Source organism: Loxodonta africana, chromosome 10, assembly GCF_030014295.1.
Source record: "Loxodonta africana isolate mLoxAfr1 chromosome 10, mLoxAfr1.hap2, whole genome shotgun sequence".
Classification (NCBI taxonomy): domain Eukaryota; kingdom Metazoa; phylum Chordata; class Mammalia; order Proboscidea; family Elephantidae; genus Loxodonta; species Loxodonta africana.
The window spans coordinates 87,352,038-87,365,870 of NC_087351.1; the positions used below are offsets into that span (position 1 = coordinate 87,352,038).

The window sequence follows — 13,833 nt, forward strand, 5'->3', positions numbered from 1 at the left end:
CCAGGCAACCGGAGTAACAGAGGCCCGCCGAGGGCGCCTGCGCAGCACGGTCGGTAGGGGTCCTGCGGTCCGGTAGACTAGGTCCTGGGGCTTACCCCGAGCGGGAGCGGTCCCCGGAGCCTCAGGTACGGCGGAGGGGAGGGGAAGACATGGGGTCAGCACCTCGACGTCCTGACTGCCCAACCGCCAGGGGCAGGGAGCGAGGGCCTGTCCCCGAAAGTGGAGTCCCCAGTGGGGGCGCCCGGTTGACCCCCCAGGACCGAACGTGACTTCCGCTTTCTGGATCTAAACGCAGCCGCGGCAGAGTCAGGTGGCCTCTACCTCTCAGGGTACACTCTCGCCGCTGTCTGCCCGCGGGGACTCCTTGGATGAGGGTTTGACAACCAGGCGCCGGTTCCTGGCCCTGAGCGGCCTCTGTGCACTTTGGAACCAATTATGGTCCCAGCAGGAGGGAACTGGACAGCTCTTTGTGCCAGTCACTTAACTCGGGGCCGCCGCTTTCTAATTTGCAAAGTGGTGGAGCGGGACTCGAACTCCTAAGGTACCTAAGCTCCAGTCATGTAACTCTAACTGGCTGAACCCCTCAGTTTACAGGTAAAGAAACTTGGGGCCCGCGGGGGGGGGGGTCGCTTAACCTGGGTCACGGACCTAAAACCTGACTTCCAATCCAATGCTCTTTTCACCTACTATGAATAATACTGTGTACGACAGGAGCAGCCACTGTGTATGGCAGAGGTTGGTCCTGGTGGAAAGGAAAGCTAGGGGTAGGAAGGCAACACTCGTGTCACATTTGTTATTCTATCTTTAGGGGCTCACATAATAGGCACTGACAAAATGCTAATTGGATGGAACTCTGGCAGACCCAGCACCACTGTCCCAAAAAAGTTTAAGGGAAAACGTGGGTTGGGCAAATGTAGGAAGTTTACTTTAGCAGCCTGGAGTGAACCTCAGACAAACTCCTCACGTTTTAACTCTCCCCTAGGCTTCAGTCCAGGCCCTGAATGGCTGGTCTCCAGTTGGCACCACATCTGCCTGTGGGCGTTATGCTCCCATATAATAAAACGGAAGCTTCAGGGCTCCACTCAACCAAGCAAGACCTTTATGAACAAAGTGACTCTTCCCAGCGGTCCTCAGTGGGGCACCAGAGAGACAATATTCAGCGGAAGCTTTGGAGCAACAAAGAGCTGGTGCTGGATAGTCTCTACACTCACCCCAAATGGAACACGCTCACAAAAGCCGGGAGTTACTCTTATCCCCGCTGTGCTGGAATCAGCCAGCAAGATTCAGGAACCAATTCCCAGGGCCAAGGAAAGGATTTGTTTTACTCCTCAGACCCTCAATCCTGGCATCCCAAAGCAAATAACCAAGACACCATCCCCTTTACAAAGAAGCGAGTTGGGGTAGACCGGGCATACCCACTGAAACCTGTGGTCTACCGGAAGTCTCATAGTACAGGTGAGACTGGTGCTGATGAGGATCAGAATGTCTCTTCAAGGCCCCCTGAGCCAGGAGACTTTTCATACAGCAGCTTTGGTTCAAGGAACCAAGTGAATTCATCTGTGGTTGGTCCTGTTCTTGTTGCCATGCAGGGGCAGAGGGTCAGGGCAAAGCTTGACAGGACTGAGCGGATGCAGATCCAAAGACTAGAAGCTGCAGGGGAGAGCTTAGAGGGGGAAATCCGAAGAAAGGAGACCCTCCTGAGGGAAAAGCTGAAGAAGACGGAGAAGGAACTCAGACGAATCCAGAAGGAAAAGGAACAGGCCGAGGGAAATGAAAAAAGAGAGCTACAGAGAATGACACTCTCCAGGAGGAGAGGTAAAGATAATACTAGCAACACCACGTGCAAACCTGTCTTCTCTCCTGAACTCAGGCCTGAAGAGGTGTTCAGCAGAGACAGGAGAGAGAGTGAAACTCGGGGACAGTCGAAAGAAAATTCTAGTCCATTCCAGTTCCCTGATTATGGGATACAGAGGCTCAAAAGGGAAAGACTGATGGCAAGCAATAACAAAATCCAAGACCAAGTCTCAGGGCCATCAACAGAGAAATTTTCTCAGCCTTCAGAAGCACCAGGCAATGCTTTGTGGAGATCCACCAGCAATTCCAGCCTGTTCAGGGGACCAGACTCCTCAGGCTACAGCTGTTCCTCTGAAGAGCCCAAACTTGGCGAGTGCAGCCACTGTGGACGCAAGTTTCTCTTGCTCAGGCTGGAGAGACACTCCAACGTTTGCAGCAGGATGCAGGGTTCCAAGAGGAAAGTGTTTGATTCCTCCAAGGCCCGGGCTAAGGGCACAGAACTAGAGCAGTACCTGAACTGGAAGGGACCAGCCTCAGTCAAGGTAATGAGAGCCATATCAGTTTGACTTTATGTGAAGAGTATTTTAAGGGTCTGTTATATCCTCACCAGTTTCCTTTAGAAAAATTTCATGTGTCATGTAGGGAGAAGGTGAGCATTAATATTTATTAGTTGCTGCCCATGTCCACTCACTGTGATGGGAGCTTTTTATATCCTCCTTACCACACTTTGTGAAAATCTCATTATCTCTAATTTTATCAGTTAAAAAATCCAGGCTCAGAGAGGGTAAGTAACTTAAGGTCACAAACAGTTTTAAATAACAGAAGCAACATATAAATTTGGGTCTGAGTGACTCCAAAATTTAGGCTTCAAGTATGTGCTCTTGATTATAATCATAATAAATGTTTACTGCAGAAAACTTAAAAAACCATATATATATGTGTGTACATATATAAAATATTTTACCTCCCTGAAAGAACTCTTTGTTCTTTGCAACATACTCTGCCACATCCCAGGACTATGATCTGTTCCCACTCCTGCGACCTTACCTATTCTTACAAGAGTAGCTCAGTCTTGATATACCTTCTTGGTAAATACATGAAATGCAAGCAAGTTTGGAATTCTTCTTCTCCCCATTTAGAGTGTAAACACCTTTCTTTTTGGTTATCTTTCAAAATGTCCCGAGCTGCAGAAAAGCCAGGTTGTAAAAAGTAAGGATTTCCATACTTACATGCTAAGTTTAGGAGAACTTCATAGTCACATTTGAACAGTCAGATCTAGAATAAGCCCACCTCCCTGACTGCCAAGGTTATGCAACTGGGTTTGCAAAATGTGTTTCTGAAAGTGTGATACACTGACAGACTTTTAAAAAATATTTTTCTTTTTATTGTTGTAAAAATATATATAACAGATTTACCAATTTAACATTTTTCATGTGTACAATATAGTGACATCAATTACATAAATCATGTGCAGCCATCATCAATATCTGTTGCCAAACTTCCCGTCACCATAAACAGAAACTCACTGCTTCCTAAACAATGGCTTTCCCCTTTCCCCCCTCCCTCCTGCCCCTGGTAACCACTCATAAACTTCAGTCTCTATACATTTGCCTATTCTAGATCTTTCATATGATATTGAGACATTTTTAATAATTTTAGTGGGACTTAGGAAAATATAACAACATATTATGCCCTTGTATTAAAAGAAAAATATTAGATAATTAATAGTAAAGGAGGTGAAGTGAGAGTGGAATGCAAATGAGAAAGTTTGGGAAGGCCCAGGCCACATGATCTCAAAGACCCTAGTGCTGATATTCTAGCAAAGCATGAGAGTACCATTGTTTTCATTTCCTTCCAATCCTCCCTCTGTGGCCCTAGCACCTCTTGTCCGTCAGGACTACAGTTTCTGTGTGTATTGCCGTTAGAAGTATTTCTCGGTTGGCATTCCTTCAGTATAATTTGAGAGATTACCACGAGAAAGTTCCTTTTGTGTTAAGAGATCATCTCCTTGAAATCTAGTTTCCAACAAGGAGGCAACATTTTAGCTCTTGAGATAATAATATGACTGTCAGTTCTTGTTCTTTCCTGTTTTCTTTCTGGTCAACCCAATAACCCCCGGGGTATTCTCTGTCCCACTATTTGTCGTTGTTAGTTGCCACTGAGTCAGCTCCAACTCATGGTGACCATATATATATATATATATATATATATATATATATATGTATATATACATACAGAACAAACTACTACCCAGTCTTGCATCATCTTCATGATTGTTGGTATGTTTGAGTTCATCGTTGTGGCTCTGAAGTGCCTCTAACCAGGGCTTCGATCTGGTTCTTTCTGGTTCGAACCCCTGCTGGAAATTTGCATTTCTGACAAGTTCCCAGGTGATGCTAATGTTGCTGGTTAGGGCCCAATTCTGACAACCACTAGTAGAGCAGTGGTTCTCAAAATTTATTATACATAAGGATCACCTGGGGATCTTGTTAAACTATAGATTCTGATTTGGTATATCTGGGATGGAAATGCAAATTCTCAGGAGGGGTTGAAGCTGGTGGCATCCAGGAACCCTTAAAATAACAGAATTCTTTTAAAGAAGAATTCCAGCTTAGGGGGCTCATCTTCCAGCACTATGCTGAACAATATTTTGTTATGATCCATAAGGTTTTCACTGGCTAATTTTTGGAAGTAGATGGCCAGGCTTTTCTTCCAAGTCTGTCTTAGTCTGGAAACTCCACCATGGGTGACCCTGCTGGTATTTGAAATAATAGTAGCATAGCTTCCAGCATCATAGCAACATGCAAGCCACCACAGTAAGACAAACTGACAGATTGGTGGTGGTGTCCCACTATAGGGGTTTATTTTGGGCCAGGACCTTAAAAAGCATTTTGTGTTTCTTAAATTCATAAATACAGTAGCAATGAAGCAAAATAATTGGGATCCTGAGATCAGACACTTCCCAGCTTTGTGGAAACTAATTTTGGACTAGGTGTTGCATTAAGGACACCAAGGCAGAAGGGACCTGGATTGAGACATCCTTTGAATGTCCCAAGTCTAGCCATAGCTTTCTGCCTCCGGACACTGAGTGTCTCCTTGTCTTTCCTCTAGTGTACTCACACGAACAGGTGATTTTCCTTGTCTCCTTTAATCATCACATACTGGACTGTGAGCATCTGAGGGTAGAGACCATGTCTTACTCTTTGTATTTTGCATGAAGCTTACCCACCCGTTACCGCCCAGTCAATTCTGACTCATGGCAACCCTATAGGACAGAGTAGAAGAGTCCCATAGGGTTTCCAAGGAGTGCCTGGTGGATTCGAACTGCCGATCTTTTGGTTAGCAGCTGTAGCTCCTAACCACTATGACACCAGGGTTTCCCCACAGAGTTTAGTGCTCAATAAATGGTAATTGATTAAAGTTCCTGTATAATACTTAAAATATAGATATCACCCTTGAGGAACTTGTCCCAAATTCTATTCTTTTAAAGGTTCCTAAATGCCACCTTTTACACTCTGATTCTCTTGTCTGTCTCTATAAGAAACTTTCCTGATGAATCCTTCCTTTCCCTTTGATAACATCTCTTCATATTTTCATCACTAATAATGTCAATGTTTTTTAATAACGTCAAATCACCAGTTATTTGTCTTTTCTTTTTAAAAGTAATTTTATTTTAATCAAAATGATATGTGCATGCAGTTTTAAAAATCATATAGTAATAAGTGACCTAAAATGCCCTGGAGCAAATATGCATCTGCATATTTCAAAATAATAGGCTTATTTTCCTGACTTATCCATTTTGCACATTATCTATTGACTTCCATTTATGGAAGCTTTGTATAGCTGTCTTTCACATCTCTCCCCTGCTTTTCTCTTTCCACTGTCATTGAATCACAGTTTCAGGTTCAATCTGCAGTCAGCTTTCATATCATAATGACCATGTACGTTTTGTTCACTGATGAGTGAACTAATTCTGCCCTGCCCACGTGCACCTGGAGTTAATCATTGACATATGTTTTCATTTGCTTGGCTTCTAAAAAAAAAAAAAACATAGCTAATTTTTTTTTTCTTTCCCTAAATGACCTACCTGATGTCAAATACCTGTTAATATATATATATTTTTAATGCTCAAAAACTCCCATAATGTGTCTGTTTAATTTTTTTTATCCTGGAAACCTCCTTCCCACCACTCTTTTCCTCCTGCTCCAGTCCAGGCTGGTTATACTCTAGGCCTGGTTACTGACCTATTGTCCGGGGACTTCTCTTTGCTTCTCTTATGTGTTGGGTCCCCTCTTTCCATGATCCTCTGTCTTCCTTTTTCTTGACTTCTTGTTTTGCTGAAGTTTACTAAGAAAGGTACAGGGGAGGTATATGTTTTGTCTTTACATTAATGAAAATACTTATCTAATAGCCTCACATTTGATTGATGATTTGACTGGGTATAGAATTCTAAATGGAAAATGACTTTCTGTTAGGCATTTTCCCACTAGCTTTTAGCATTCACTGTTGCTGTTGAGAAATCTGGTGACATTTTGATTCCTGTTTCATTATATGAAACCCATTATGATTTATTTTCTGGAAGCTAATAGGATCCTCTCTTTATTCTGAAATTTTACAGTGATTGTTTTGGATACTTTGTAGGTAGTCTCAATTTCATGACTTGTGACTTTGAATTCTAGAAATTTTAATTGTATTATTTAATAATCTTATGCTTTTTTTTTTTTTTTTTTAAACTCCTATTGGTCAGATGTTGGACTTTCTGGTTGATTTTCTAAGTCTTTAATCTTTTCTACTTTCTTTCTCAATCTTTTATCACTGAGAAATTTTCTTGGCATCATTTTACAACATTTCTATTTAGTTTTTATTTCTAGTTATGAAATTTTGAACTTATAATAGTTTTCTCTGGTTCTTTTTTATAGTACACTCTTGTTTTATGGACACAATCTCTTATACTCCTTAGTTTATATGATTTTTGCAAAAAAAAAAATTTTTTTTTAATGTATTCTACTACCTGCCTTGGTTGTTTCCTGAGCTTCTGTTCTGTTTGTTTGCCCTTCTTTTGGTCTCTTTCTTGTTAGAGCTTTCTTTAAATACCTGATGATCCTTGGCTTAAAACCTTTTGCCGTTGAGTCAGTTCCAACCCATAGCAACCCTATAGGACAGAGTAGAACTGCCCCATAGGGCTTCCAAGGAGTGGCTGGTGAAATCAAACTGCCAACCTTTTGGTTAACAGCTGAGCTCTTTACCACTGCACCTTGGTTATCCATTCATATTTAAGCTTAGGTGGGGCTTGTTGGCTAGCGGCCTTTGTATTAGGTTTATCAAATAGTGAGCCTTTTAACTGGGGTCCACTAGAGTCAGTGTCCAAAGGCTTTTCTCTGGACAGCGCAGTGCACCCAGAGAGGAAACCTTCAATCTCCTAAGAGGGTACTGATGTGCATGGTACTCTGGGAGCTGGGTGGGGAAGGTGGCAGAGTCCCACAATTGGACTTTCACTTAATCCTCATTTTCAGCCCCAAGATTAATCCCGTTCTCCACTGTGTCTAGATTTCTTGAGTCTGAAACCTGTCAGGTTCAATTTCTCCAAAGAATAAACCTCTGTGAGGGTGCTGGGGGTGTTTGACACTTGGGTGTGCAAGATGGGAGAGGAGCTTGTTTTCAGCCCTGCACTTCCCTCCTTCTCCACTACCTGGTACTCCAACACTGAACCTCTCAGGGTTCTGCTGGGGAAAATGGCTCACTTTTCAGTGGTAACCCCTTCTGCAGGCCCTAAGTTTAAGTGCCTTCACTCTGGCCGGTCAGTTATGACTGTTGCTTCTTTTCTTTTTCTCTTTGAACTTGTGGGTTAAATGCTTTATTTCCTGTCAGTCTAACAGAGACTCAAGATCTGTCTTCTATGTTATAGGCAGAACCTCCTCGGAAGAGCAACTGGAGACAGAAGCACGAGTCTTTTATCCGTACCCTCCGTCAGGCTCGAGAGGTCCAGCAGGTAATTGCCAAAGGTGGAAACCCCTCAGACTTGCCCCCCATCTTGCCTGCAGAAAATCCAGACTATATTCAGTGTCCTCACTGTAGCCGCCACTTTGCGCCCCAAGTGGCTGAGCGACACATCCCCAAATGTAAGACCATCAAGAACCGCCCTCCCCCTCCAAGGAAGCATTACAGTTGAGCAGACAACAGTGGAAACCTCCTTGGATAGTGCAGAAGGCTCTGCTTCTCTTCAGCAGTAAATAGGAGGAAAGTAATTTGATGCAAAGCAGAAACAAAACTTTTCCATCTCCCAGATCTGCCTGCAGAGCTGAAATCAGTGGAGAGAGATCATTTTTAAGCCACAGGAGAACGAAGGAAGCCCTAGCTTCCCACTAAATTACCACCTCAGGCTGGTTTGCCTTGTGTTATTTCCCCAATGACTGATGATGGAAGACACTTGAGTAGCAAGCAACCTACATTAAAGCTTTTTTCTCCCAAGTCTGGCCTGTGGTTTGTGCTAGCGAAGTGCCTGCATTTGGTTGTGCCTTCTTGCCTCTGCCTCTGCATGTATGCCTGTGGCTCTGATGAACTCTTTTTGCTCCTGCAGGATGGCTTATTAGGATAAGTTGGTGTCAGAGGATCAGGCACTCAGATGGCATCTCTTATAAAAGAAGTAAGATCTTACAGAAGGCATTATTAATGGAAGTCTATTCTCAACTTCCCTGGTGCATGGTCCTGGCCAAAAGCCAATGAAACTATGTAAGGTTATGGCACCAGCATATCCTAAACCTTCCCTATGGTACACTATGTAATACAGGAAACCTCATCTTTATGTACTTTATGGGGAAGAGATAGGGGGAAAGCACACAATACTCTCTGTGGTGGTTCTTTTCTAATGGGTTTCATATGTTAAAAAAAACAAAAAAAGAAATTCTCAGTTTCAGCTATTGCTAGCACTGCTTTCAAATCAGGTTGGCTGAATGGATTTTTAAATGTGGCAGCAAAATCCATCATCAGAGCAAGCTGGACATTGCACAGTGCACATGTCTCTGCCAGTTAACCACGGTAGAGAGTAAACTTTGAAGGGAAAGGACCAGATCTTTTTAATGTTCTCTGTGTAGAATAGTGCCTAGTGCACGCAGCCTCTATAATTAGGTCCTCGGTAAGTGGGTTTTGGGGATTTAAAATTAAGTAAGATGTGTAAGTCCTAGACTTGCAGAATGGGAGCGCTGACCAGCTAACGTCTGAGGGGGTAGTATCAGACAGGAGTGGTGCTAGCACAACAGATACGAATCCTGGTAGGATTTTTATCCTGGGAGCATCACTCAAGTTGTTTATTTAAAACCCTGGAGAAAAACCACTCAACGCCAGCTGGGCAAAGCAATCACAGACAACTAAATCATACTTTACCCATCAACAAAATGGCTTGCTGCTCTTATTCTACTTCCCTTTGCTGAGTATCTGGCTAACAGATGAGACTGACTGGAAATCTGACTTAAAAGATTTAGCAGCAAAGCTGGGGCAAGCAGGCGGGGTGGGGGGGGCGGTGGGCAAGGATATATGTATATGAAGAACAGCATCTACTGAATTGCTTTGTGCTCTTTTTGTTCCAGGGGGATAGAGGTGTCACGTACGGGCCCTTTGGGTGGCCCCTTAAAGAAACCTCTGGTGCCTCTACACAGACACACTGGATATTTAGTCCAATATGGACATTCTCTGGGCACGTTCAGTGAAGCACACCCTTTCTTTCACACTTGATGGCAAAAGCAATAGATGGCAAGAATGAGCCAAGGTAACAAAGTGGACTGCTTTGCCCCACCAAAAAACAAAACCAAACCATGCCATTGAGTCGATTCCCGATTTGTAGCAACCCTATAGGACAGAGTAGAACTGCCCCATAGGGTTTCCGAGGTTGTAAATCTTTATGGAAGCAGACTGCCACATCTTCCTCCCAAGGAGCAGCTGGTGGGTTCCAACTGCTGACCTTTTGGTTCACAGCTGAGTGCTTTAACCACTGTGGCACCAGGACTCCTTGCTTTGCTTCACAGATGTGTTTTACTTGGCTGGCATGGCATTAAAAATAGGATCTGACTTTTACAAATTGGGACATGGAGCATCTCTTGAAAAACTGGGAGCTCTGGAAACACTGGGCCAACCACCCTGCATAGCATCAGCTGGGTGCAGTTCAGAATCAGCTGCTCCTTCAAATAGGACAGGAGCTCCGGATTGCCGTAGCCCCCCTGGCCCACAACACTCACTCATCTGCCTGCCCCTCAGACACCTGGATTTGGGATCCCTGGATGGTATCATCAGGGCTCTCCAGGGAGAATAAAAAAACGGGTGGGGAGTGCTTTCTATAGATATAAGCAGTTATTCATTGGTCTGTTGCTAGAGAAATAAATTCAATGCCTTAGTGTTCCCTTTGATCTCTAAATGTTTCCAACCAAATCAAACCAAGCCCACCACTGCCATTGATTCCATCTCACGTGACCCTATAGGACAGAGCAGAACTGCCCCATAGTTTCCAAGGAGTGCTTGGTGGATTCAAACTGCTGACCCTTTGGTTAGCAGCCGTAGCACTTAACGACTACGTCATCAGGGTTTCCTCTAAATGTTTAAAAAAATGTTTAGGCCCTGATTATATTGGAAATATCTTTGTCTTTCAAATTTAGCTTGATCAGGTCTTTGGGAAGAGGTAAGCGGCCCTTTTCCTATCTGAGTCTTTTCCTGAATAGCACAGAGAATGACAGCAGATAGTAGCCATATTTCATACATGTCCAAGAATGTTTTGAGCAAGAAAACATAAATTTTAAAGCCCAAAAGGTTAGGCAATGGGGAAAACACGGTGAAACTCACCTGGAAACTCATCTCAGTGTATGCAGATGTGCTGACATGCTGTTCTTTAACGGCAGTGGGGTTTTGTATTTAATGGCAGCACCTTTTAGCCCACATTTGCTTTCAGTCATCAATTTCTTACTCTTCACAACTACACAGGAGGTAGCAGAGACGTGACATTCTCCCTAATGTTCATGATTATTTCCACTACACCACCAGGGTTTCCTGTGTTATGCCAGGAAGATAAATACAGTTCAGCCTCTTTGAAGGAAACCAGTTATATAAACATAAACTGGCATCATCACTTGGGAAAGCCCACTGAAGCTGAGAAGTGCAAGAAATGATCCTTTCTCTTTTAGTGGTTTATACTTTTTTCCCTATATACTTTCAACACTATTTTTTAGAAGTTTGGAGAAAAAATTTAGTAGTAGAAATGACCCTGCTGGCAAGAATAAATGGGAAAGACACAAAAATTATTTCTGTGCAAGTGTTCTTGCCTGTTTCTGTTACAAGAACATTTATTTATTTATACAAAAAAAATCACTGAATCAAAGATTCACGAAGGCCTAGGATCTGGATGTTTTATGCCCAGTGACTAAGGTCAACGCGCAGGCTTACCGAGGCATAGCACTGGTTGAGAGTTTAAATGTTTATTTAGAACAGAAACGCCAAACCACTCCACCCTCAACCTTTCAAACATTTGGCTAACAATAAGCTAGTTCTTCAGCAACAATGTCAGAGCAGAGGAGTAACTTAGGATATATTATATAACTCAAAAGCAATACTACTGGAAGACTTAAAACACCTAGCACTGCATAAAGAAGAAACATGGGACAAAGTTTAAAGGGGAATTTAGCAGCAGAAAATCATTCAAAGGCACTTCCGCTGCCTCACCTTTCATTCTTCATCCAATGTACGGATACCTGCCACCTCTGACCTGGTTTCTGTTTGCATAGCTATTTGGTGGGAAAAATCATATGGTCATCCCAGGCACAATTTGGGAAAGTGCAAATTGTCTCTAAGGCACAGAACTTAAATTCTCAGCCAGATTAATAGCAAACCTAGACTTCCTATAGGAACATGCTAAAGCAAACCACCGTGGTGTTCCTCTGCTAGGGCAGGGCTCTGGGCCCTTCACTGTCACTTTCATCTCACAGTCTTAGCAACATGCCTGTGTCCCTCAGTCCCATGGCAGAAGCAATACTATGATTAACACCCAAACTGACCCTGCCTCTCAGGCCTGCTGAGATGGTGAGGGATACAGGAACATGAAAGGCCAGTCAGTCCTTAAAAAAAATCAAAGTTGCATTTACATGATGAACCAAAACCCACTGCAAGGGCTTATAGCAAATCCCAAGTCCCCAGAATCTGTAACCTTAATCCAGGGATGGCCCCTTCCCTTATTCCAATAACAGGCTTCAATGATTACATTAGTACTGTTGTACAAGGCTTCCCAGAATTGAGAAAACAATGGGTACATGATACCAAACAAGATCCCCCTGAACAGAGTTGCCCATCCCCAGAATGGGGTTTTCCCCCGAGCAGCAGCCTTTACACCAATGGTTTTAGGGAAATGGCAAAGTTTCCATTGCACAGGTCCTCCCCCAGCCCTAAACAGATACCAAGCATTCATTTTTTGGTTTGAGGAAAATAAAAATTTAGCTGTTTGCAGGGAAGTAGGATGTGAGACTCATCAAAGCATCCCGTTATCCATATTACTAAAGGAGTGTTTCACAAGGCCAGGTAGAAACGTAAAGCTCACATCCTTAGGGAAACCGTCAAATGCTTGCTCAGAATCTTATATGTGAAGTTTTGTTCTTTTTGGATACTATTTCTCTCGTTGGGCATGTCTGTTCCTGTCTTCAGGGACACAGTGAGTACAGGATGAGAAGTAAGCTCTCAGCCAAAGTCCTTTCACTCGGCAGGTTCTGTGTGTCCTGGTAGGCTCCAGGGACTCCCAGAGTTTAGTACTTGCTTTGGGCCACTCAAGTAGGAAAGATGATACAGATTCACCGGTTACAATGATATGGCTTCATAAAACACCAAAAGGGAAAAATACTGACTAGACAAACAAAAAGGGAGTGGTTGGGGCTGCTGATGTCTAGAACCCTAAGAGCCATGGAGGGAGAGGCACAAACCTTCTGAGTCACTCTAGGCGTCTCTAAGGTACAAGCAGAGGCAGCTAAAGGAGGACCTTCTCTCCCTCGTGATTTTCTCTTAGGGCCATTCCTACTGCCCCACTGACTCAATTCTTCACCTCATCTCTTAGTGGTATCTTCCAAAGCTAGGAAATCCCATACTGCATCAGCCACAGCCTGAAACTCCAGCTGTGTGATGAGGAGGGCCCTGCCCATCCTTCTCTACTTCTCACTGACAAAATTTCAATCAATCCTCAGAGGAAAAGCAATCTAAGCACACTTCTCCTCCTAAAGCATTTAGCTGCACGAAGTAACTGAACTTTCTGAAAACAAGCCCTAGGTTGGCTCCACCAGACATATTTTCCTGGGCTCAGAGTTCCTGAGAGGGCTCAGAACACTTCAACACTGTCCAGATGACCCTGGATGGGCCACATCTGGTTCCAGCCCACTCCAGCTTTACACTTGTCCCTCCCCCACTCAGAGGTGCAATGCCTGGTGTTGAACTCCCAAGGCAGCTTCCAATTAATGGTGCAAATGATAAATGGGATACAAGCTGCTACCAGCGCAATTAAGGTGAGCACTGTGTCTCCTCTTCAAAGGTGGGATCACCAGATGAGGTACCGAGCTGCTATTGCTATGGCAGTCACTGAGGACAAAGCCAGGGCCATGGGGCCCTTCCATTCTCCAAAACAATAAAATCACTCCTAGATCCTATCTAAAAGGCAATGCCACTCTCCATATGTACAATGGAAAGTGCTTCAGAGCCTCCGCCTTGTGCTCCTTGTCTGCAAGTGAACGAAGCCAGGAAAGCTGCTCTTTGCATTCGGTAAGTGTGCTGTGAAGTTCTTTGGACCCCAGTTTCCTGGGGCTATATAGGCTCAGGAGACTAGAGGCTGGATCGACAGGAGTCTGTTCCCAGGAGGCACCAGGAATCCGAATCTAAGTCAGGCTTTGGATCTACTTCCATTTCTTCCTTTGCTGTCTGAGTTCCTTTGGAATGCATCCTCACCTGTCCAGATAAGACACAGTTCCACATTAATAACAGTGCCACCTAGTCACAGCAGTCTCGCTGGTTCAAGACTATGTATCTTCAATT

General features: G+C 43.8%; 2 protein-coding genes across 6 annotated transcripts in view; one reads left to right on the top strand and one right to left on the bottom strand.

The window, feature by feature from the left end:
- The first annotated feature begins 62 nt into the window (after positions 1-62).
- Positions 63-7,963, top strand: ZC2HC1C (zinc finger C2HC-type containing 1C). Of its 3 annotated transcripts, none has more exons than XM_064292761.1 (3): positions 63-125; positions 983-2,336; positions 7,700-7,963. In XM_064292761.1, exons 2-3 carry the CDS (start codon positions 1,002-1,004, stop codon positions 7,961-7,963), a joined length of 1,599 nt encoding a protein of 532 aa, XP_064148831.1. In that variant the 5' UTR covers positions 63-125; positions 983-1,001. The 3 variants fall into 3 exon arrangements, with proteins under 3 accessions (XP_064148831.1, XP_064148830.1, XP_003408826.1); XM_064292760.1 differs by lacking the exon at positions 63-125 and adding an exon at positions 142-594; XM_003408778.4 differs by lacking the exon at positions 63-125 and having other exon boundaries at positions 654-2,336.
- The window catches only part of NEK9 (NIMA related kinase 9), a 50,254-nt gene continuing 42,250 nt past the window's right edge, over positions 5,830-13,833 (bottom strand). For all 3 annotated transcript variants that reach the window (XM_023546371.2, XM_003408779.4, XM_064292759.1), the window contains one exon: positions 5,830-13,746. In XM_023546371.2, the coding sequence (XP_023402139.1) occupies positions 13,624-13,746 (123 nt within the window). In that variant the 3' untranslated portion in view covers positions 5,830-13,623. The remainder of the gene's footprint in view (positions 13,747-13,833) is intronic.